Genomic DNA, 20,975 nt, shown 5'->3' with positions numbered 1-20,975 from the left:
CGGTGTTTCCGGTTCCGGTGGCGCTCGGCCTGTCATGGCGGCGCCCAGAGAGGCGCCGGAGCGGCGGCCCTTCGGGAGGCGCTTCCTCACCGACCCCGCCCGCCTTTTCCAGCACAACGCGTGGTGAGGGCGGCCGCCGATTCCTCCTCGCCCTGTCGGTTCCCGCCCCGCATCCCCGGCCCTTTGCTGCCCGCCGCGGAGAGGCCCCGGGAGCAGGCCCAGGCGCTCCGGGCCGCTGCTGCCCTGTGGGGCTTCTTCGCGCCCGGCCGCGGGGGTTGGGGGTGGCGGTGGCGGGGGGAGGCTTGTCCTCGCCGCCCCGGCCTGACTGTGGTCCGGGGCGAGGCGCTGAGTAACGGGGCTCCCGGCGGCCGGGGCGGGTCAGCCCTGCGTTGCCCCGCTCCGCTTCACGGGGGGCCGGCGGGAGATATTGTTCGTGCTTCTCTTCCAGCGTGCTAGCCCGGCGCCTGCGTTTGCCTCTGAACTGCCCGCTGGAGCGCGGAGCGGGCTGGGGGAGCTGTGGGGGTGGAGCTGGTGGTCAGGCAGCGAGAGGGGCCTGGGGCAGGGGACTGGCACCCCCCGGGCTGGGGCGCTGCCAGCGCGGCAGGCAGTGCCGTGAGGGCTTGGAGGTGCGGGAGGGCCTTGGGTGCCCTGGGGTGCTAATCTCCAGGGGGTCCTGAGCCTCCCTCGGCTCCTGCCAAAGCAGTTGGGATTCCTCAGGCCCCCTTGGTCTCAGGAGATTGTATTTTGCTCTGTAGCAATTATTTCATTGCTATAGTTAATAAAGTTAAATTATCTGCTTTCAGAAATCTATAACCCTTCTCCATCTGTATACGTTAGTGACTAATGTATAAATTGAACAAAGATCATTTCACCCATCTGCTGCCACACGATGCTGTGACAGTGTGAGATTGTGAGAGGTGTTAGCTTAGAACAGGAGGTCTTTGGTTGGAGAAAGCTGTTGTTTCAAGAAATGTTAGGCACCCAAATTCTCGAATTTGCTGGGAACTGAAGGTATTTTGCATTGTTGAAGTAAATTTGTCTGCTTTTGGTCTCAGGCTGCTAAGCCCTATTGACAATTGTGTATGTTTAATTTGTAATGAAGTAATATGTGCATTTATCAGCTTGTCATTCATTTTGGGACCAGAGGTATGTTAAAAAAGTGTGTCCTCAATAGTATTTCTCTGCAGAAATTCCTAGTAATCTACTTTTTTTCACAGACTTGACATTTAATTCTTTGGTTTGTGAGTTAATATCAACAGACTAATTCCTCCTGAGGCCAGAATAGTGCTTTTTGATCCTTGTAGTCTGCTTTTCATTCATTTGTTTTAGTGAAAAAGTGAATCACTTTAATGACTACAGAACTGTGTATGCGCATTGGAGTTTATTAATAGGTTCTTAATGCTGTAAAACTTCCTGCAGATTTTGCTTATAATTGGATTTAATATTAATATAACACTTTAGTTTCCAAATAACCTTACTGCCTTTTTTTTGTTTGTTTTAACTTGAGTAAGAAAATGTAGTTTTCTAAGACAGCTAAATCAAGTGGCCTGTGTTGATGACCTGCACACAAGCACCTACCTGGCAGTCACAAGTGCTTCTCACCATGTGAGAATGGCAGTTCCTCTCCAAGGAGGAGATTTGTGCCGAGTGCCCTTGTGGTTTTATAAGTAAGAGATTTATTTCCTGTAAACTTGGCTGAGCGTCAAATAGGGAAAAGGATTAGGGGACAGATTTGGTGTCTCTTGGGATCCCTTCCAGTTACATCTTTGTAATGCTGCAAGTGCAGTTCATTCAGAACTGGGAACTGTATGTGCTGATAACTATTGTACTGCTGCAAGACTAGAATTAGAGATCATGGAAAAGCTCCACAGCTGTGAGTTTGGAGAGCTGTCTATACCTTTCTCTTTTCTCTCTCTCTTTGCCCTACCATTCTCAGCTGAGTGGTTCATCTTATTTTTTACAACAGGGATAATGTGGAATGGTCAGAAGAGCAGGAAGCCAGTGCCAGGAGTAAAGTTCAAGAGAACAGCTCACAGCTATTGCCACAAGATAAACAAGGTACTTTTGGATACTATTGTAATGCTGAGTCTTAACTTGTTCATACAAGAGTAGAACAGTCTGGCCAGAGCTGCATATGCATCATCGTTTATTTCTCCCTTCCCCCCCATCTTCCAAATAATTTAAAATACATTACCTAGTGGTTGATAGTGAAAAACGGAGGAAGGGGAATCTTTCTGCTCTTAATTTACCTCTTTGTGACTTTTCCACCTTCTCCAGAGACTCATCCTACTCAAACAGAAATGATGGTGGCTGGGAGGAGTCATCTTGGGTTGAGCTTCTTTGTTCATGTTGTTTATGTTTAAATGCTTGTTAGTGTTCCTTGTCAACAAACTTCTTTCAGTGTAGAGTAACAGCCTTGTTTAGTCTTATTTTCTCTGCTTGCTTTTGCTCTCTAAAGCTTAACTTCTAACAGGCAATCTTTTATTTGCTTGCATGGTGCGGAGCTATCCCTAATGTAAGCTTTTTTTTTCTCTCTTAAGAGGGTCTAATAAAGCAGTGTCCATATTCATCTCTACCAGGTTAACAAACAGCATGATAATGATTAAATCGGAAGCGAAGAAAAATGATTTTATCCCGCTTGAAGTGTTTATTATCAGAGAGGCAGAAAAGGGATTCCAAAGTTTTTATTTACTCAAACTTGGCTTAAATGATATTTATACATCCAAAATGCAAAGCTTACCTGAATCTAAATCAAGCTAAAGGTGCACAACTCTATAGTCAAGTAATATGGTTGAAGCTGTTCTTGGTTGGTTAATAATGCATCTTTCCTCCAGACTTGTTAGGTATCATCCAGTCCCTTGAATGATGGTGAAACGGCTTCCTGTTCTTTGGTATGATAAGAGACTTGTTTGATGATGATCTTGTTATACCCTGCTGAGCTCTAGGATGGATCTGCTCCTTTTGTTCAAATTAAATTGAGTGTGTCATCTGTAAGGCAATGCTGAACACTACTGGAGCTATTGAGACACTTCCCATATAGCTTCCAGTTGTGTTCACAATAGCAAATTTAATTACACCAAAGAGTAACCCTCCTAATTTCTTGGATTCCCAGAAGTATCCAGCAGTTTCTATTGTGATGCCCATTGTTTTGAGTTCATTTTAAAATCTGGTTAACATTAAAGGATGCTGTCTGTCATGCTTTGAGAACCTATATACAACTATGAAATTGTGGAGCAATTTTCTGTTAGAGCAGTTTGTCAAGTCTTCATGATGTATTTCCCAGACTGAACAATGGAGGCCAGTCAAATTTTGATGGTTGCTATTCAGTGGGAAGCGTGTGGAGACAATGGGATGGCTGAAACGTAGGAAAGCCAGCCCAGCCAAATGTGCCTGAAGGGTCTAGTATTTTGAGAATCAGTAATGTCCAAGCAGGAGAACAAAGGCAGGCTATTGGTCATTATGGCTGTATTATTCTGTGGACTTCTTGGGGCTGTCAGAATTTGTTCTGAAAGAAGGAGAGAAGTTCGGTGGGGTACATCGAAGATGTGTCTCCTGGCTGGGAACAAAGAAAGAAGTGGAAGAGTTTCTCGGTTTCCTTTTGAGGCTCCATAACTAGACCCCATGCAATTCATGGGGTCCCTGGTTCTCTTCTTGTCTTTTCTGAACAGTTACTTTTGTTTGCCCTTCTTCAGCAATTTGAAAGGGTGAGTATGGGCTTGGCTTCGGGGGTGTCCTTACAAAGACGAGCAGAAAAGTCAGGAGTCCTTATCAAAAAAAGTCTCCGGAGGAATGTGGCTCACATGCTGATGTCCCTATGAGCTAATACCACAAAAAGGATCTTGAAGCAAGTATTATGTGAACTTTTCTGGCATAAGTTGTGCAGGAAGTCAGACTGAAGAAATTAATATGGTCATTTTTTTTGTTTTAAATCTGTTTCTTGCATGATCTTTGTCAGCTGGCCCTTTATTTCTTGCATTTATATTGTTACTGATCCTTTATTCCAGTGCTTGGAAAACACTAGGCTACGAGGTAAATGAGCTTTAAATAAAGCTTCCACACATGTGGGTCAGAGTGTAACAGCTGTTCAATAGCATCCAATAGAATTTCACAATAATTTAACACAGCAAGAGCACATTGTCTTGTTTGGTGTTATACTATGGCAAAAGTGTGGGTAATCTGAAATAGCTGGGCTGGAATTTTGCCCCAGCACCTCAGGTAAGCATCCCATTACAGTCAGGCTGTCATGGCATTGTTAGGGACCAGCAGGAATCGGGACTTTATATTTTTGTTAGGTGAAAGATCCAGCCCCAGCAGTCTTGTGTATCCCTACTAGTACATGGAAGAAGTGACAGTTTCAGGAAGGAGTGTGGCAGGGTACAAATCGATAACGCTTCTTCCTCTGACATCAGTAGTTGTTGAGTTCTCCGATTTAAATAGTAAACTGACTTGATTCTGCTTAATTTAAGCTACGGTGAGATCATGGCACAAACTGACTGTCAAAGTCTAATATCAGACATTAAAATTTCTTTCAGTTTGGGGTTTAAGGAAAAGGCTTCTTAAAAGCAGAAAATCCTTGCAGCTGAGGTAAAGAAATTATTTTTATATATAGCTCTTTGTGCTTCAGGGACAAATCCTACTAAAAATATATATATGACTGACTTCTGGTTCTTTGTTAAAGCCATTTTTGTCTATATTTGGCTGAGGCTGCATTTCTTTTCTAGGTGTTCTTGGTTCATTTTACTATGTCCCTTCAGGTATCTTCTAAACATTGGTCTGCTTTTCAGAAAGGCTAATAAATAAACTGCAGTTCAGATAATAACACTGATCTCCAGTTTTAAGATGCCTGCTTTTTCTCTTAACCCTGCTCTTAGTAGATGTTGGAGAGAGGTTATCCAGTCTCACATACAATCATCATCATTAATTGTGGGAGAATCATTTGCATTCAGTAATGCACTTGTTGCTGTGCAAAGATGGCTGAGGAGTTGCATGTTATTGAAATGCAGTTGGCATCTCTGGCCGTGGATGTTACTGTCCCTAGGTGATTACAAGCATAGGATGCTATAATTAGCTCGTATTTCCCAGGACAGAGAACTCATCACATTGAGGAGAATTCAGGAAGCCAGTTGGATTTATAGCTTCTCATGCTAAAAATAGTTCCCTTAGAACTGTACTTGATCTGAAATCTGTGAAGGTGTGTGAACATAATTCTGTGGGTGACTCGAATTAGATCATGGCTTTGTAAGAGTTCTTCTGGCTTTCTGTAATAATCATCTTGCTACTGGAATGTATCCGCTTGGTGTGAAAATGATGTTTGCTGCTAAAATTGACTCTTATCACCTTTAGTCTATCCACCTTAGCTCTCCACTATTACTTTAATGACAGTGGTCACTTCTGTTGATTCCCCTTTTTTATTTTCATTTCATAAATGCGTGATGCTCTAACATGCACAGAACTATGGAAAACAAAACGCTGTAGACTGGACTCTAGCAATACTTGTGTGAAACATGCTGTCCTGTAATCTTGGAGTATTGCGCAAATGCTAATTGAGCTTTCTGCCAGGCCTGTATAGTTGACTAATTTTTCTGTTTCTCCATCTGAAAAAAGGGGTAGAGTGTTGGACAGGACTCTTCAGCTCCAGGCAGCTGTCTCAGAATTCCTTAGAAGTTGTAAGTGCTTGACAGTGTCACGAGGCTCCGAGTGAATTGTTAAAGTGAACTGAACAAGTTAGTGTTAGAGATGCAAGTAAAACCTGGATTTCTTCATTCCAGCCTCTGTCAAAGAGGCCTTTTCTGTTGTCAGCTTCCTTTAAATCCTACCAGGAGACAAACAGTTTCCTCTTCTATCTCTTCTCTTTTTAGTCCTAACAAAGTGACTGTGAGGAGGCAGGCTGAGTGTTTATGTGGGCTGGCACAATTTAAATAAAGGTGATTTACAATCAATAACCTTACTTATTAAAGCAGATTGCTGAATAGATGTCTGCAGTCATCCCTCACTGTCTGAACTGATTAAACTCTGAGACCTTCTGATTTGACTGCTGGTGATGTTTTTGCTTGTGTTCACAGAGGAATATGAGGTGAATGCTAAGAGGTACTGGGATGACTTTTATAAAATCCATGAAAATGGCTTCTTCAAGGACAGACACTGGCTGTTTACTGAATTTCCTGAGCTGGCACCTAGCAGGAACCCAAGTCAAAATGGGGATTCTGTGCATGAATTTAGTAACAAAGAAGAATCCAACAAGGAAAGGCTGGGAAGCTGTGAAAATGGACATTGTTCATTGGAAACCAGGACAGAGAATCAGTTAAACGTGATAAAAAGCACACCTAAGATCTGCACAGAGAAGCTGGCTACGCAGAAGTATAGTGAGCTGAATCAAAGGGATGGAGATTACCCAGGATCGTCTGCATCTTACCGCATATTGGAGGTAATAGCTCTAAAACAGAGCTACTCATCAAGCAGTCCCTTGTATCGGTGTCAATGTGACTGGCACATAAAAATACATATCATTGGCAAAAAGCAAGTGGATGGGATGATTGCCTTAAGTTCAGTTAAATCAAAAAAACAGGGGGCATCTTAGACCTGAATGAAATCTGTCGGAATTCTTTTGGTTCAGACTGTGAATTGGCAGAGCACAAGGACCATAAGAAGTTTTTGAGTTTAAAAGACGAACTATTACTATCAGATGTTGAAACAAGCATTTAAAAGTCATATTCTGAAGAAGCTGATTCTTTTACTTGTCTGTATAAAGCTTTCCCTTGTCATTTGTGTTTTGCCTGTTTGTGCTGACTCTTGTGTGTCTTGGGAAGTGTGAAACAAAACAATGGAACCTAGAATGTAAAGATGCTGATTGGTTTGTTCCTTATGGCCCAAGTGATAACATGGAATCTTGGACTGATACAGGGTTTGTCCCAGAAAACTCTGTAGGACGTCTAAATATTACACTCCTGACTGCTGGTAGTGACCTTTTCCTCTGTCACCTCTAGTTTGTTCACTGTAGGTACTGCTGGTTTTGATGAATGTTTCGAGTTCTACAGAGGTCCTGCCCTTCCAGGGAGAGCCAATATGAATTGTCCTTCTGATTTTTTTTATTTTTTTTTTTATTTAATCTCAGGCTTTGAAACTTCCTCAACTTTGATGTTCTTGGGTCATTGTGACTTTCCTGTCTCACCTGAGTACTTTCAGTAATATCTGCCACTGCAAGGCATCAGTGGTGCTTTCTGCACAATCTATTTCAATTTTGCTGAATCCTTAAACACTCATTGGACAAATTCCCCAAACCCACTTGTGTGAGGCATCTTTTCTTTAAACAGGAACGAGTAGAAGGAATAATAAGGCAGAATCACTGTAGGCCTAGCTGTAACTTGAGGAAGAGCCATCTAGTGAAGGAAACTCTGAAACAGCAGGATGTAATTATAGTAAAGCAAATTTCTTTCTCCGTTGCTCTGATTTTCTATGGAAGTGAATGCAACTAATCCGTGGCCTTTGCCAATGCTTCAGTGACTCATACCAGTTGTTCTCCTTGGGATTCCAGCAATAACAGTTTCCAAAAGAGTAACAATATATAGCTTGTTAGTAAGATTTCTACCAGAACTGACTTAGTGGTTTCCCACAAATGCTTATATGTAAGCCTGCTCTTCAGAGCTGAACATACTCAGATCTTGCAGTGAGGTTTGCAAATCATCGCTGCTATGCTCTGTTGTTACTTATGAGTTGCTTGTTGTTCCATGGCTGTAGAGAGATGATTTGGAATTAGCTGCACAGGACATGCTGAAGAAATTGTTTTCACTATGTAAATGTCTTCTTTGTGCAGGTTGGTTGTGGTGCTGGAAATACAGTCTTCCCAATTTTACAAACCAACAAGTAAGTAGTTCTCAGTAGGTTTTTACCTGCATGATTTACTAGTGGAAAAACAATTGGAAAAGTGTTGCACGTGTTCTTAGTTTACACAGTCTCAGAGAAAGACTGGATGCAAATGGTACCTTTGCCTTGTGCGACTTCAAATGATTGTGTTTTAGGCTTGGGAATCTTTGGTCTTAGAATGCAACCAATGAAATGTAATGCGAGTTTACATGTCTTGTTCTGAAAGCATTTTCATACAGGCCTCAGTGTCTCTCCTTTTCCAGAAGGAAAAGTAAGCAGTCAGTTCCATATCAGAATAACTGAGGCATAAAAGAGCAATGTGATCCACCAGATTTTGTGCAGCACAGTATTGATAGAGATAGACTAAAGCCCAGGATTTCCGGTTCCCAACTCTGTGCGTTCAAGACGCTTCTGTAATTCCCATGGAGCACCTTTACATAAATGGTGATAGTTTCTTTTATTTTATTTCAGTGACCCAGGCCTTTTTGTTTATTGCTGTGATTTTTCTACAGCAGCTGTGGATCTTGTCCAGGTAAACTCATTGCAGTCTTATGAAGGTAGGAAGTACACAGTGCCAATTGCACACTGACACAAATATATCACAGCTGCCGCCGGCTATCTGGCTCTGTCAGCAGCTTTCTGTTTGCAGCTAGCCCTGATGCTGACCCTTGTACTGGTAAATCAGGAAAATGAACCATCAAAGACTGTAGAAATGAGGGAAGTTGGAGTTCTCAAAATGTCATGTTGGCAGCAGACGAGTCAGCCAGATTTTCTTTCCCCTGTGGTTGGCAGTGCTTTTCTAAATCCAGCGCTCTTTTAGCTGAGTAACTGCTGAACCTTGAAAACATTCAGGCAATTTTTTTTAACAGGAACTGAAGCTGGTTTTGGTTTGTGTGTGCGTTACTGTCACTGTGGTTCTGGGAACGTGGTCTGATTGCTTCTGCACAGACATCTGAGGAGGGATACTGCTGTCTGTGGAGCAGGAGGCTGTAATTTAGTCTAAGGACAAATACTACTAACAAATTTCACATCAGAACAGAACTGAAAATATATGAAGTATCAAATGTAATCAGTCACTTCATGACATGAGATGGGGAGCACAGCAGCAGAGGCAGCATGCCATTTCATCCTTGTAACTGACACAAACCCTGTTTATAGAGGCTACTGCAATCTGTAGCAGCAGCTTTAGAAAAACGTACAACTTACTTTGAATGTGGGTTTTAAGAGCATAACTTCAGGCAGCCAGATTTTACATTTGGGGTATAGGGAGTAGTTGGTTTGTAGTTGAAATGATTATTGATTTCAGTTATGCAGAGAGGGGCCCTGACACTCTCATTTTTGTAAAGATTTCCAGCTTAACAGTATAAATCCCTCGTTTCTTACCACCTTTAGTAGAAAATATGACCTTAAAATTGCAATAATCCCTCAATCCAGTTTTGTGGTTTTGGCAGTGCTGACTGTCTGAATGCAACAAGTCCAAGGCTCTTTGTAAATATTCCCATTGTACTTACTTTTCACGTTTCACCCCTGTTCCTTGTCTGACCAGGGAACCTGTCCGACCCCATCTGCCTTAGTCCAGCGAGGCTGAAACAGATCTCTGGACATACCACTTTATTATGTGAAAGTTAAAATGCTCCTGTGTCCAGATGATATTGAGATCGGGGTCTGCTGCTAATGCTCTAATGTCTCTTCCCATAAATACAGAACAATGCAGAATACGATTCTTCTCGCTGCTTTGCGTTTGTCCATGACCTGTGCAATGACCAAAGTCCTTTCCCAATGCCAGACGAGAGTCTTGATGTTGTTATTCTTATCTTTGTCCTCTCAGCGATTCTCCCAGAGAAGTAAGTTTTAATAATTCCTTCTGGTTGCAGAAGATAATGCATATAGAACTGGAGTTCTTTAATAGTAGGTCCCCTCATATCAAGGAAGATTAAAGTTTGTTCTGTGTCTGGTCCAGTTTTTCGTTAAACCTCCGAAAATGAAATTTGCAGGTACTTTCTGTTGTCACAAATTCTGGTACGGGAAAAGTGTGATTTGGAAGTGCTAAGTGGCTACAGGTGATGTCTTGCTGCGCTCACGGTTGCTGACCTGTTCTGAACCCCAGCCACGCTGAGCACCCAGCACCCATTTGTGGAAAGTATGCTGCTAGATTTTAGGGCTCAAAGGCTAGATGAATTTCTCATATGGGAGGTGGCAAGAAAGGAGGGGACAGGTTCAGAAAACACTTAAGCGTGCTGTGATCTTAGTGTGACAGTGTGTTACAACCTACACTAGTCTCTCTTGTTCCCGTTTGTTTTATTTCACAGCATCTTTCAAGTTCACTTATTGCTTGTTTTACAGAAACCAGTGGAGATACTTTTGTAATTAGTAAGAGAGAGCAGTTAATCCCTGCTGTGGCAGGCTAAGTTATCATTGTAGAAAAAAAAAAAAAAAAAAAAAAAAAAAAAAAAACAGAATCAAGGAGTGTCAGAAATAAGGCAGCCAAATAAAATCAACCCACCTAAGTCTGAGAGAGCTCAGAAAAGTGCTGGCTTTTGGTAGCTCTTTATATGAAGTTGAAACATATATAAAACTTTGTGCCTTCTTTTTGGCAAGTAGGCTAAGGAAACAAGCATCATTTTGCAGAATGATGAATACTTCTGTTTTGTCCTTTCCGCAGGATGCAATGCATCGTTAACAGACTGAGTCGCCTTCTGAAACCAGGAGGATTGATTTTGTTACGAGATTATGGCCGTTACGATCTGGCCCAGCTTCGGTTTAAGAAAGGTATTTCTTCTTTTCCCCTTGGGGAGTCTTGTCAAATCACTAATAGATGATGCTTCTCTGGAGTACTGTCTACCCTGTTTAGGAGGCAGCTCATTAATTCTCCTTAAGCACAGCGTGCTCTGGGAGAAGTGCCTCTTGCCTTTCCGTGCAGTTGGATGGCAGTTGTTGATTTCTAAATGATAGCTGGTAACTGTTTAAATCCCTCCTGCCCTTAGGTCAATGTCTGTCTGATAACTTCTATGTGAGAGGTGATGGCACCAGAGTCTACTTCTTCACACAAGGTAGGAGGCTAGAAAACATCCCTCTGACTCTCCTCACCTCTCTTTGTCCCTGTGCTCTCAAGTTTTGCCGCTAGCTCTTTCTAGCCTGTCTCTCTTAGAGCAGCATGAAATGTTAAGTGTCTCCCAATTGCATGGGTAGCTGGGCTTGTCACTTGCTGATGCGAATATGGCATGGTGGATTCTTCAGTTAAAAATGCTTTTAGGAAAAGGACTGGTGTGTTTGGTGCGCTGGGAAGGGTGGGATTGGAGGAGTTCTCCTTGAATCTTGTTGCCTGCGGTGGGGTGGAGTGAGATGGACAACACTTGAAGGAACTTCTCTAACTTCACTGTTCACCTACGAGAAATAAGAAGGGAGTGGTTCAGCATAGAGCTGAGGCAAACTCTCCAGTTCTGCTGCTGCGCTGCGTGGTGTTCAGCAGGGGTTGTATTCTCCCTGCCTGTCACCAGTTGCACCTCTGGTCACTTCCATTGTGGGCCCCTCTGCACAGTCAGTTTTAGAGCAGTGGCACAACTGCAGTAAACTCTTCCATTTCCCCACTGCACGAGTCTTGTTTGTCACAACAAAATTAATGTTTAATGCGTGTTTGGCAAACGCTTCACAATGGCAAGCATCTGATAAAAGAGCGCAAGCTGGGACCTGTTAGCCCTTTTCTACAGAAACTCCATACGAATCACGTGCTCCCAGGCTGCAGTTGAACAAGCTCCCTGCTGCTCAGCGGGACTCGGTCTGGCTTTGCCCAGGGCCGGTGTGCTGGGGCACTATGATGCTTATTTGCTTGGTCAGGAATACCTGCCAGTGTAAGTGTTGCAGCCTCCAGGGCTCTTAGTGCTTTGATTGGGCCCCAGCAGGGTGTGGTTTTTTTAAGGATTTTTTTTTCCCAAACTTAACCTTAATGAATCCCATTCCCCTCCAGCCTATATAGCACAGATCTTAATGCCACCATTTAAAAGCATAGGTCTAATCCCGTTCTTTGCTCTTGCAGACTCTGAAATTCCTCTGAAGAGAAGGGGGAGGGGGAAGGAATAGATCTGTCCCTACTTGCCAGAAGATGCTCCCTTAGTTGGTTACTAGAGGGATACCAATGTCTGAAACTGCTGCTGTTTTCCCATCGAGTCTCTCTAATTCTAGTTGTCCTCCAAATAATTATTTCCTTCCTTGGTTGAAGGGAAACTCAAGGGAAACTAGAGAAACTGTGGTCTCAATCCCCCTGTAGTTAAGTGCTGTCTGATCTTTATGTTTCCCTGCCAGAGTGAAACTGTGAGTTTTCCTCTGGCCATCTTTCAACAGAGTTTAGCCCTCAGTGTGAGCAGGTATCAGTTAAATAAAAGCTACGGCATCTTCAATCTCCTTCTCTCTGCTTCCAGATGAATTAAATGATCTCTTCACAACAGCTGGGCTGGAGAAAATCCAGAATCTGGTTGATCGGCGATTGCAAGTGAACCGTGGGAAACAAATGACAATGTATCGAGTATGGATCCAGTGCAAATACCGCAAGCCTGCTGTCCCTCAACTGTGAGGAAAGGGGCCATGCTTTTCAGATTGGAGCCTCTTCATGGCCATGTGCAGTGTGGCCTCCTGGTGAGACAGAGTTTTACGCAGTTCAGCGCACACAGGACCTCGGTGCCTTTTACAGTGCCTAGCATCACTTCAAGTGAGTTTTGCTAAGGACGAATGCTCTAAGAGGAGACCAAGCGGTATTTTAGATGTCTTGCTACTGGTCTGAATTTTTTTTTTTTTAATTATTTATGGTTTTAACAACTCTAAGGAATGGTTAAGACAGCAGCTGAGCAAGTTGAGTAGCGAGTCACTTACTCTGGATTTCCACATGAAACAGAAGATCTTCGACCTTACCTCTGTGTTGTGTACTTGAGAACACAAACCAAACAAAGAGTAAATCTGTTTTTCTTTGCAACTGGTCACTATGCCTAATATGGATCCCGTAGCCAACTTATCTCATGCAGCTGTCTTCTAGTCATTCAGGTTTGTGCAAATCCACAAGTTAAAATACATCGATTGAGGGCAGGAACTGAAAACATGCTAGTTTCTTTGTACCGGCTTCCCCATGGATGTCTTGTGGTGTGCAGATAACCTGTGGAGAAAGCGGATTATGTTGCCTTGCCCTCACTGTCCACAAGAATGTTCATCTAGGGAGCTAGCACACTATAGCTCAGGTGCTATCAATTCATATCAGGCAAGGTTCAGGCTTTCGAAGATTTGGGCCTGAAGCCATTTTTGGGGCACCTCCAGAGTGTAAAGTGTCACAAGCAGCTCACAGGACCCAGGTTTACACGGAATTACCTGCTTTTTGTGCTTGAACGGTGAAAAACTGTTCTTGCTGGCTGCAGCCCCCAGGTCATGAACCGCACTACTGTCATGGCGTTGTGCTAAACCCGAGGAGACAAGACACCTGTCTTTGATCAGCAATCTGAAGAATGTCTACCACTCTTGTTTAATTTCTCAGAGGAAGCCAACATTGTGGCTTTCTGAAGGTATTTCCCCACCTTTGACAGCAAATATCTTTTATCTCAGCTTGTTTTCTTTTGTTATTTTTAAGGTGTGGTACAGCTGGTATTAGAATAAATTTTGTGGTAATGCTTTTCAATGCTGGTTTGATTAATATAAATCAGGCTTCTACAGAAACTCTCATGCTGCTGCGCGTCTGAGCTGAAGGATTTGAGCCACCGTTAGGTAACTACAGCTTTTTTTCCTCTTCTGTTATAATGGGTCTCACTAGTGCCTGCTCTCTTCTCTCAAGAAGGGAGAGCCTTGCCTGGTATCTCCTACCTTGTTTTAGATCATGAAGCAACAAGATCTATTGTGTGTGCACCACTGGCTGAAGAGCAGTTCATGCTGCACAAAGCATGTATATTTTGTTAGCTAGACACTTGTCTTTGTAGCTTACAGTTGCCTAAGAATAACTGTCAACTATAAGCACAGATAGGTTATGAAATAACTGCTGTCTTGAAACAGGGGAGAAGGGGTAAAAAGATGAGGAAATGTCACTGCTCTCTTTGGAGAGTCTGCAGGAGTCCTGGAGAGTCAAACCAGGAGCACCCTGATTTGTAAAGCATTGGAAAGGGCTGTAGCAATGCTCTCTGCTGGGCATGTGGCAGCATGATCAGTTCATAACTTCTGCGTCGCTTTGTCACCCTGCAGGTATTAGTACGTCTGTTACCCGAAGGCTTGTGGGTCAGGACATTTCAGTCCTTCCTGTGGAAAGGTGACCCAGCAAATCCATTCACACCACAAAGGCAGGCTGCAGTGCTAGGGCAGGAATGGAAATGCGCCATTGCTTTTTTTTTTATGTACATATATATATATATATCCCTTTTAAATAATGTTGAAAGGGAATCAAATAACTGGGAAGAGAATTCTTGTTCAATTTGTTGTACAATATTTTTCTAAAGGGCCAAGAGGCTTTCCAGTGTCTGCAAAACGAAATAGGAGGAGATAAGGCTTCTTTCTTTCTTTCTTTCTAAGCCTGACCCAACCCAGCAGCTGTGGAGCTGCTGCTGTGTTTTCATGCTAAACCTACAAAGTCTGGTTCCCTGGCAAGGTTGGTACCTCAGGCAAGGTCTAGGCAAAACACAGCTCAAGGCCTCTGGGAGCTGAGCAAGCTCATGTCTTCTCATCTTATCCAGACAAAGAGTCAGGCTTAGCAAAAGAAGTCCTGTGAGTGTTCGATCTGATGTGACTCATGTAACCAGCTCTGTTGCTTCCAGTGAAAGACCTCCCATGTGTTACTGGTGCCTTCGGCGGTTCCCTTGGGGTCCTTTCCCTCTTGGTCCCTGGAGGGAGACCTCCTCCTGGGATAGCTTTATCTCCCTGGAAGAAAAATTATTGACTGGGATAAACAAGCAGCGTAATTAGTGTGAATTAAAGCAATTTGAAAAATGCCTTATTAATCATCCAGAGGCTTGTAAGCAGCACAGGAAAATATGTTTTTAATTATAAACATGATTTATTTAAAGGTGATGGACTCCCCTTTAAGTTTAAAGTCCTGAATGGGAGAAAATGAAGGGTAGTAATTTATTTGTTTCTGCTTTCAAGGCTACATCCCAGTTGCCTGCCTGGTTTCGACTTGGGCTTCATGCAAAAACTTGCATGTGAGCCTGCAGCCATTGAAGTGGCTCTTTGCCTTTCTTAATGCTCTTCATTCTGCTGGAGTATTTAAGCACTCACTGAACATGAACCATGCTGGGCAGACATGCTTTTGTTTCCAGTCCTGTTGGTGTTCAGAAAGCAACAAGTTAATGGCTTTGAATGGAGCCAGGCCTCCTACAGACAGATCCTGTCTCAGCTTCCTTCATTAATCTCCGCCAGCTCCCGTTCTCTCTGAAGCATCTGCTCTGCTGCAACTGCGGGCCTTGCCTCCCACACAGCTCTGCTCAGGTACCTTGGTCCTGACTTGCAGCCGCTTCTGCCATTCCCACCTTGGGCCTGCTGTGCAGGCTGGGTTGCACAACGGCTTCCTAGCACGTTCAAAGGAAATCTCTGAATTCACTTTTACTGCACTGAAAAGCCAGGTTAAGTGCCTTCATTATTTTTTTTATTATTATTCTTTAGCAGTGTAACATTAGCTTTAAAGCTGTTCTGAACATATCTGCTCTGGTTTTGTTCCCAGCATTCCAGTTTTGTGGTCTGTGGCTGACGGGTGATGCCAACGTAGCTTGTCGAACCTCCCAAGCAGAAAAGATGATTTCATAGCTCTTCAGAGGCACTGCCCCTGTGATTCTGGAGCCAGACATTGTTACACTTTGGAAACTCTGGTCCTGGCTTTTGCCAGAGGATGGTGGATTTCCTTGGAGGTTCATAGATTGCTTTGGCTGGAAGGGAACTTTATCATCACCTATTCTGACCCTTTGCATAACCCTTTCATGTAGGGATTATGGCATCAAGCCTGTGACTTGGGCTGAGCCAGAACTAGTCCTTCAGAAATGCTCTCAGTCCAGCCATGATGCTGAGGGCTTCGGTGAGCAGCAAAGAACGCTTTGCCTCCCCAGGTACATTGTTCCTCTCGCAGCATCCTGATATCACAGATCGGCTAGAAACTGGGAGGCAGGAAGGGAACACGGGAGGTAAAGAGAACAAGAGGCTGGGGAGTATTTCAGATACCCTCACTTCAAAAATATATAAATTGTAAATTCCACTGAAAATTGGAGCTTTCTCAGAATCTTCCTGACAGCACAGGAAAGCGGCAAATGGCAGTCATCCTTAGTGATTTTTAGTGTTACAACAGTAATCATCAAATGCTTCTGAGCAGAAGCATGTGAGACCAGACACAGTTGTCTTCTCTCCCAAATACTTCAGCTCCACCTTCTCAGGGTATGTCACCACCATTTTTAATTCTGTAGTTAGTTGTAGAGCTCTGGGATAAATGATTATTTTCAACAAAACAGAGGTGTGAGCAGAAGGAACCCCCACGTATGCATGCCAGCGGCTTTTGGTGTTGCAGCATAACTAAAGCTGAAAGAGCTTCCTTTTGTCTTTGGCACTGGGATGAGCCCCGGCTGGTCTCCAGTTGGATTCCCTAAAGGAGTCACAGATCCAAATTGAACTGTTTTTCCTGAGCACAAATGAAAGATGCGCAGGTTTGAGTGACTGGAAGTGAGGGCATGGATGAGGATGGGGCTGCAGGGATCAAGTTACTAAGGGATTTGGGGAGCATCCTTACATCTCTGTGGAAATGGATGGAGGGAAACCGAGTCACGCAGTCTTCTGATCAGTCAACTGGATCTGCTTTGTCAATCAGACCAGTGCCACCACTTTTGGTTTGCTGCCATATTGGGGAAAATTAGTCTAGAAGAGAAGACCCACAATCAGGATCACTTTTGCTATCATAGCTATTCATCTACCTTGACAGGGGTGTGTGCTTGGCACACATATTTTTGTACAGTGTCCATAGGATTCTGGCTGTAATAGTGTTGTTGCATGTGTTTTCAGGGCACAATAGAAATTACTAAGAAAGTAAGGAGGAAGGAGGAATTTTTTTGGAGGACTCTCCTGCAAAGTGAAGTGATCTAAAGGGAAAGGAATTGTCAGCTCTGTGCTTAATCAGCAAAACTCTGGAGTTTGTGCTTAGCTCTTGCTGAAGGCAGTGAGTGCCTGTGCGCAAGTGCCTTGCTGAATGGGAGCTTGTGTTGCTGAGAAAGTGGGACACGGTGCAGGAAATTACCTGTGTAGGCAACAGTGAGTGCTAATTTCAACTAAATAGGATGCAGCTACCTTTGTTAAGGAGAGCACAAACCAGTCGTGGCAACTTGGCTGGAGCACAGGCAGGGAGAAGCAAGAGAAGCTTAGCCATGTGTGCCTCTGCTTTTGCCTCCTGCCCCGAGGCTGCATGGTACGACAGGGGGTGTCCTGCTTTCGCTCTTGAAAATACGGTCTTTGACCCACATTGGATGAGCCGGGAACTCGCTGTGATCAGAAAGCATTGATGGCAAAGACCACTAGCAGATCTAACGTGTTGGCACCAGCCTGGAGCTCCCAGCTTGTTGGTCCATGGCTGTTTCCAGGAAGCAAGAACTTCTCCAGACTGGTGAGGTTTGGACCCTGCTGCTCTGAAACGTGCTCCCTGGTATTGTATAACCCCGAAGAGTCTTCACTGCAAGCGCCAACACAGCGTGTGAACATCAACTTGATTTGGGGATGGAGAGCAAGCATGGCTGCTGTATTCAGGTTGTTTTAATGTTTTGTAGTCCAAAGTACCCTTGTAGCTCTTGCATTTTCGTGTTATTTGGAGTTTGGGGAGTTCTGGGGAATTGCAGCCAATCCTTTGGCCTATGAAACTTTCTTTCAGCTCACGTGCAGTGGGAAATTGCTGTTTGCAGTCCTGGGTCCCAGAGGCCGGGCTTACTCCTCTGTGTTGTGTGTGGGGAACACCAGGGGATCCCCTCTACAACCCTAAGGGGAGAGGTACCCTGCCATGCTGCTCCAGGGGCACTGGCTGTGGCTTTCCTCATGCAGTGAGAAAATTGGCTGATCTCTTCCGAGACTACTTCTTCATCCATGAGACCATGCACAAGGCATGGGGCTGGGTCCCCCTCACCTGGGGAGCACCACCCAGGCAGGTACACTACACTACAGTCTTAAACTACACAGCCACACAGTTTTTTTTCCACGTTCAGTGCCGAGGGTGGATGGGAAGAGGTCGATCAAGGTTGCATGGAAAACTAAATCTGGCTTTTCCTCAACTTCAAGTGACTTCTTCCCTACTGAGACGAGCCTTGTTATGAAGGTTGGTATGTATTTACAGACGTTCACACAGAGGCTGAATATACTTACAGAAATATGCATGCAGTAACTCTAGCTTTACAATAGGATGTTGATTTAATTTTCCTCTTGCACAAATCTCAGAGCAGTTTGTTTAATTGAGACTTTCAAAAGCCCTGTAAGGTAGGGTGTTATTATGCCCGTTTTATGCAGGAGGAAGAGAAGCAGGGGGCAAGTCCTGCTGAGAGTAATACCCTCTTGTATTCTAGGAGGCTGGTAGCGAGTGAGGACAGGGAAGGATTTGCTGGCACATAAAGGAGAATCGCATCGTTTCAGGTGCGTGTAGAATTAAAAACAGTGGGGTTTGGTTCCCCTCAGCAGGGCCGTGGCGGTTGCACAGGTCCATGTTCCCCCTCCAGCAGGCAGGACACGCGCTCCCTTGGATTGGGGCAGGCTCGGGAGTTGCGCTTGGCTCGCTGCATGTGTGGAGGTTGAGCGACCTGGATGCTTTCCTACTGGGTTTGGGTATCAAAGCCTCCCTAATGGGATACCTGAAGGTGTAGACAGAGGGAGGGGCAGGAACAACCTCCGAGATATAACTCCATTGTGTGGGAGGGTGGAGGCTCTCCGAATGGCCTCAGGAAGGAGTCAGGCGATGGCATGTTATCTCTGAGTAGCTGAGATGCCAACTTTCTCCCAGTCTAATGAAAATGAGGAGAGACCCTTTTAATGTTCCTAGTGAGGGAAAGGCTGTGCTGAGAGCCCTGCCCTTACTGGATGCTCAGTCCACACAAGGGTGAGATGTTTTGGTTACTCCTTCACTTGGGACTCATCCCTCCCTAGGTACAACAGAATCTGCTCTGCAGACAAGGAAAGGATTGGCCGCTTCTGGATGTGGTGCTTAGAGGTGAGATCATCCCCCAGTGCTAAAACCTTAAGAAACCTGTTGAGTGCTGAATGCTGTTGTTGTTGGGGTGTCTTTTTTTTTTTTTTTTTTTTTTTTCTCAATGACTGTAAAATTTTTGGATTTGAGATCACTGGTACAAGCTTTTACATTTTAAAGGCTCAGGCTATTTGATGCTTTTCTCAAGTCCTCTGCTCCTGGCATCCTGCTATCGCTGAGGAATCTCAGCGCTTTTTTTATTTTTTTTTTTTGGTGTATGTGTTACATTATGTCAATACCTTTCTAGACCTCGCGGCAGTACAGAACTGCTAGGAAAAATATAGTTAGAGTATTTCACGAGCCTGGAAAGCAGAGGCAAAGGAAAGTCACCAAAACCAAATTAAATAGCAGGAGCTTGGCTTCTGGTATTTTATCTTTTCAAAATTTGAGATAAAGAACTTACGTGCTATTTTAAAATATCTAGAAAACCTTCCCTAATTTTTGGTCAAATCTAACGTGGGTTAACAGCAAAGCTGTGATTCAGAGGCAGGGGTTTGCCCTTATTTTGCTAAGCACGCCGCGCTGGAGGGGAGCTCTCGGAGAGACTGCTCGAGTTGAATTCGGTGACAGAGAAAATGGCTGCTGCAGCTGAGTAGTTCTTCAAAACATGATACAAGTGCAACGTGCCAAGGATATTGCTGACGTCCAAGGAGACCAATGCAAGAAGATGAGAGCTGCCACGGGGGATGTAATGGGAAGCATTAACACTGGCTGATGGCAGACCTGGAGAGCAGGATGCTGGACGGGAGGAGTCTGGCAGAGAGGATGGTGTAGGAGGGCTGGCTTGCCCCCATGGATGAGATAATATTTGGTCAGCCATGTACGTACTGCGTTGCTCATAACCATCCCATCGCCAGCTCTCGAACCAGCTCTGAAAGGACCAGAACTCGGGGGCTCTTACAAAGTTAATGAAAACGAGGGGAAAACAATACTTTTCGTGTGTCACTCAAGTGTGGGCTGGAAGGAGGAGTTTTCCTGCATGAGAATTCTTGGAGATCCAAATATTTTCTTCTCTTGCTGGGCCAGAAAGTCAAACATACTGAAACTGTTCACAAACTGAAACACTATTGGGGAAAATCAAGTTGAGAGCGACAGCGTTTTGGTTTCCTAGCCTGAAGCATTGTTTTAGTTTTGATGCTTTATAGGCTTTTAGAAGTAGTATCTTAAAAGTTAACATAAGGATTTTTAATTGAATAAAAAATTTTCCTATACAAAATGATTAAACATTTACATATCCCAGCCACTTTGAATTAGAAAACCTTTCCCTGTAAAAACAGAAAGTAACAAACTGACATTTTTCTTGCCAGAAGCACCCTCTAATAACCTGGCTTTTCTTGTTTAGAAAACAGAATTAAAAACCAACAGCACTCTACCGCTTCTCTGCTGAGCCCCAACCTGAGGGATTAGCTCCCGCGGGAGATAACACCATAACAAAGATCCCACATGCGCTGTGTCTTAGCACTGATAAATATATTTTTACCTTGGAGACCATTGCTGTTCCAGGGAACCCCGTCTCAGACGCAGCGGCACAGCATGGTGAGAAGTGAAGTACCAGGCTGGGACGGACAGTGCATCCCTGCTCAAAGCAGTGTCCTGGTGGGGTGTAGGAGGAAAAAACCTCGGAGATCGCTGACTTACGGGCTCTGTCTGCCCTGGGAAATCTGTCTGGTAGCTTACTTCCTACTGAGGCTATGGGATGAAGTTGTCTAAAATCCTCTTGTACCTATCTGCCACTCCGCAGAGGGCAAGCAGTACCCTTAAAGGCTACTCCAAAATTTCAGCCTAGGGCCAGAAGTACAGTTGGAACTAGTTGATGCCTTTCCCCGCTGTGCCACAGAAAGATGAGCTGCTGTGTCCTGTGTGAGCTGCTGTTTTGGCATCTTGGAAAAGAAAATGCAGCGGAAAGTGT

The 20,975-nt window shown here is 44.2% G+C and overlaps 1 protein-coding gene across 1 annotated transcript; it reads left to right on the top strand.

Annotated features, from left to right (window-relative positions):
• On the top strand, window positions 1-13,507 carry METTL2A (methyltransferase 2A, tRNA N3-cytidine). The gene is made up of 9 exons (XM_082495086.1): window positions 1-123; window positions 1,967-2,058; window positions 6,063-6,424; window positions 7,811-7,860; window positions 8,332-8,392; window positions 9,565-9,704; window positions 10,523-10,629; window positions 10,845-10,910; window positions 12,276-13,507. Exons 1-9 carry the CDS (start codon window positions 35-37, stop codon window positions 12,425-12,427), a joined length of 1,119 nt encoding a protein of 372 aa, XP_082351212.1. The 5' UTR covers window positions 1-34; the 3' UTR covers window positions 12,428-13,507.
• Window positions 13,508-20,975: the final 7,468 nt, after the last annotated feature.

The sequence above is a fragment of the Vanellus vanellus genome (assembly GCF_965231255.1).
Source record: "Vanellus vanellus genome assembly, chromosome: 24".
Classification (NCBI taxonomy): domain Eukaryota; kingdom Metazoa; phylum Chordata; class Aves; order Charadriiformes; family Charadriidae; genus Vanellus; species Vanellus vanellus.
Note: the sequence above shows the minus strand (reverse complement) of the source record. Positions and strands in the feature narration are given on the sequence as shown.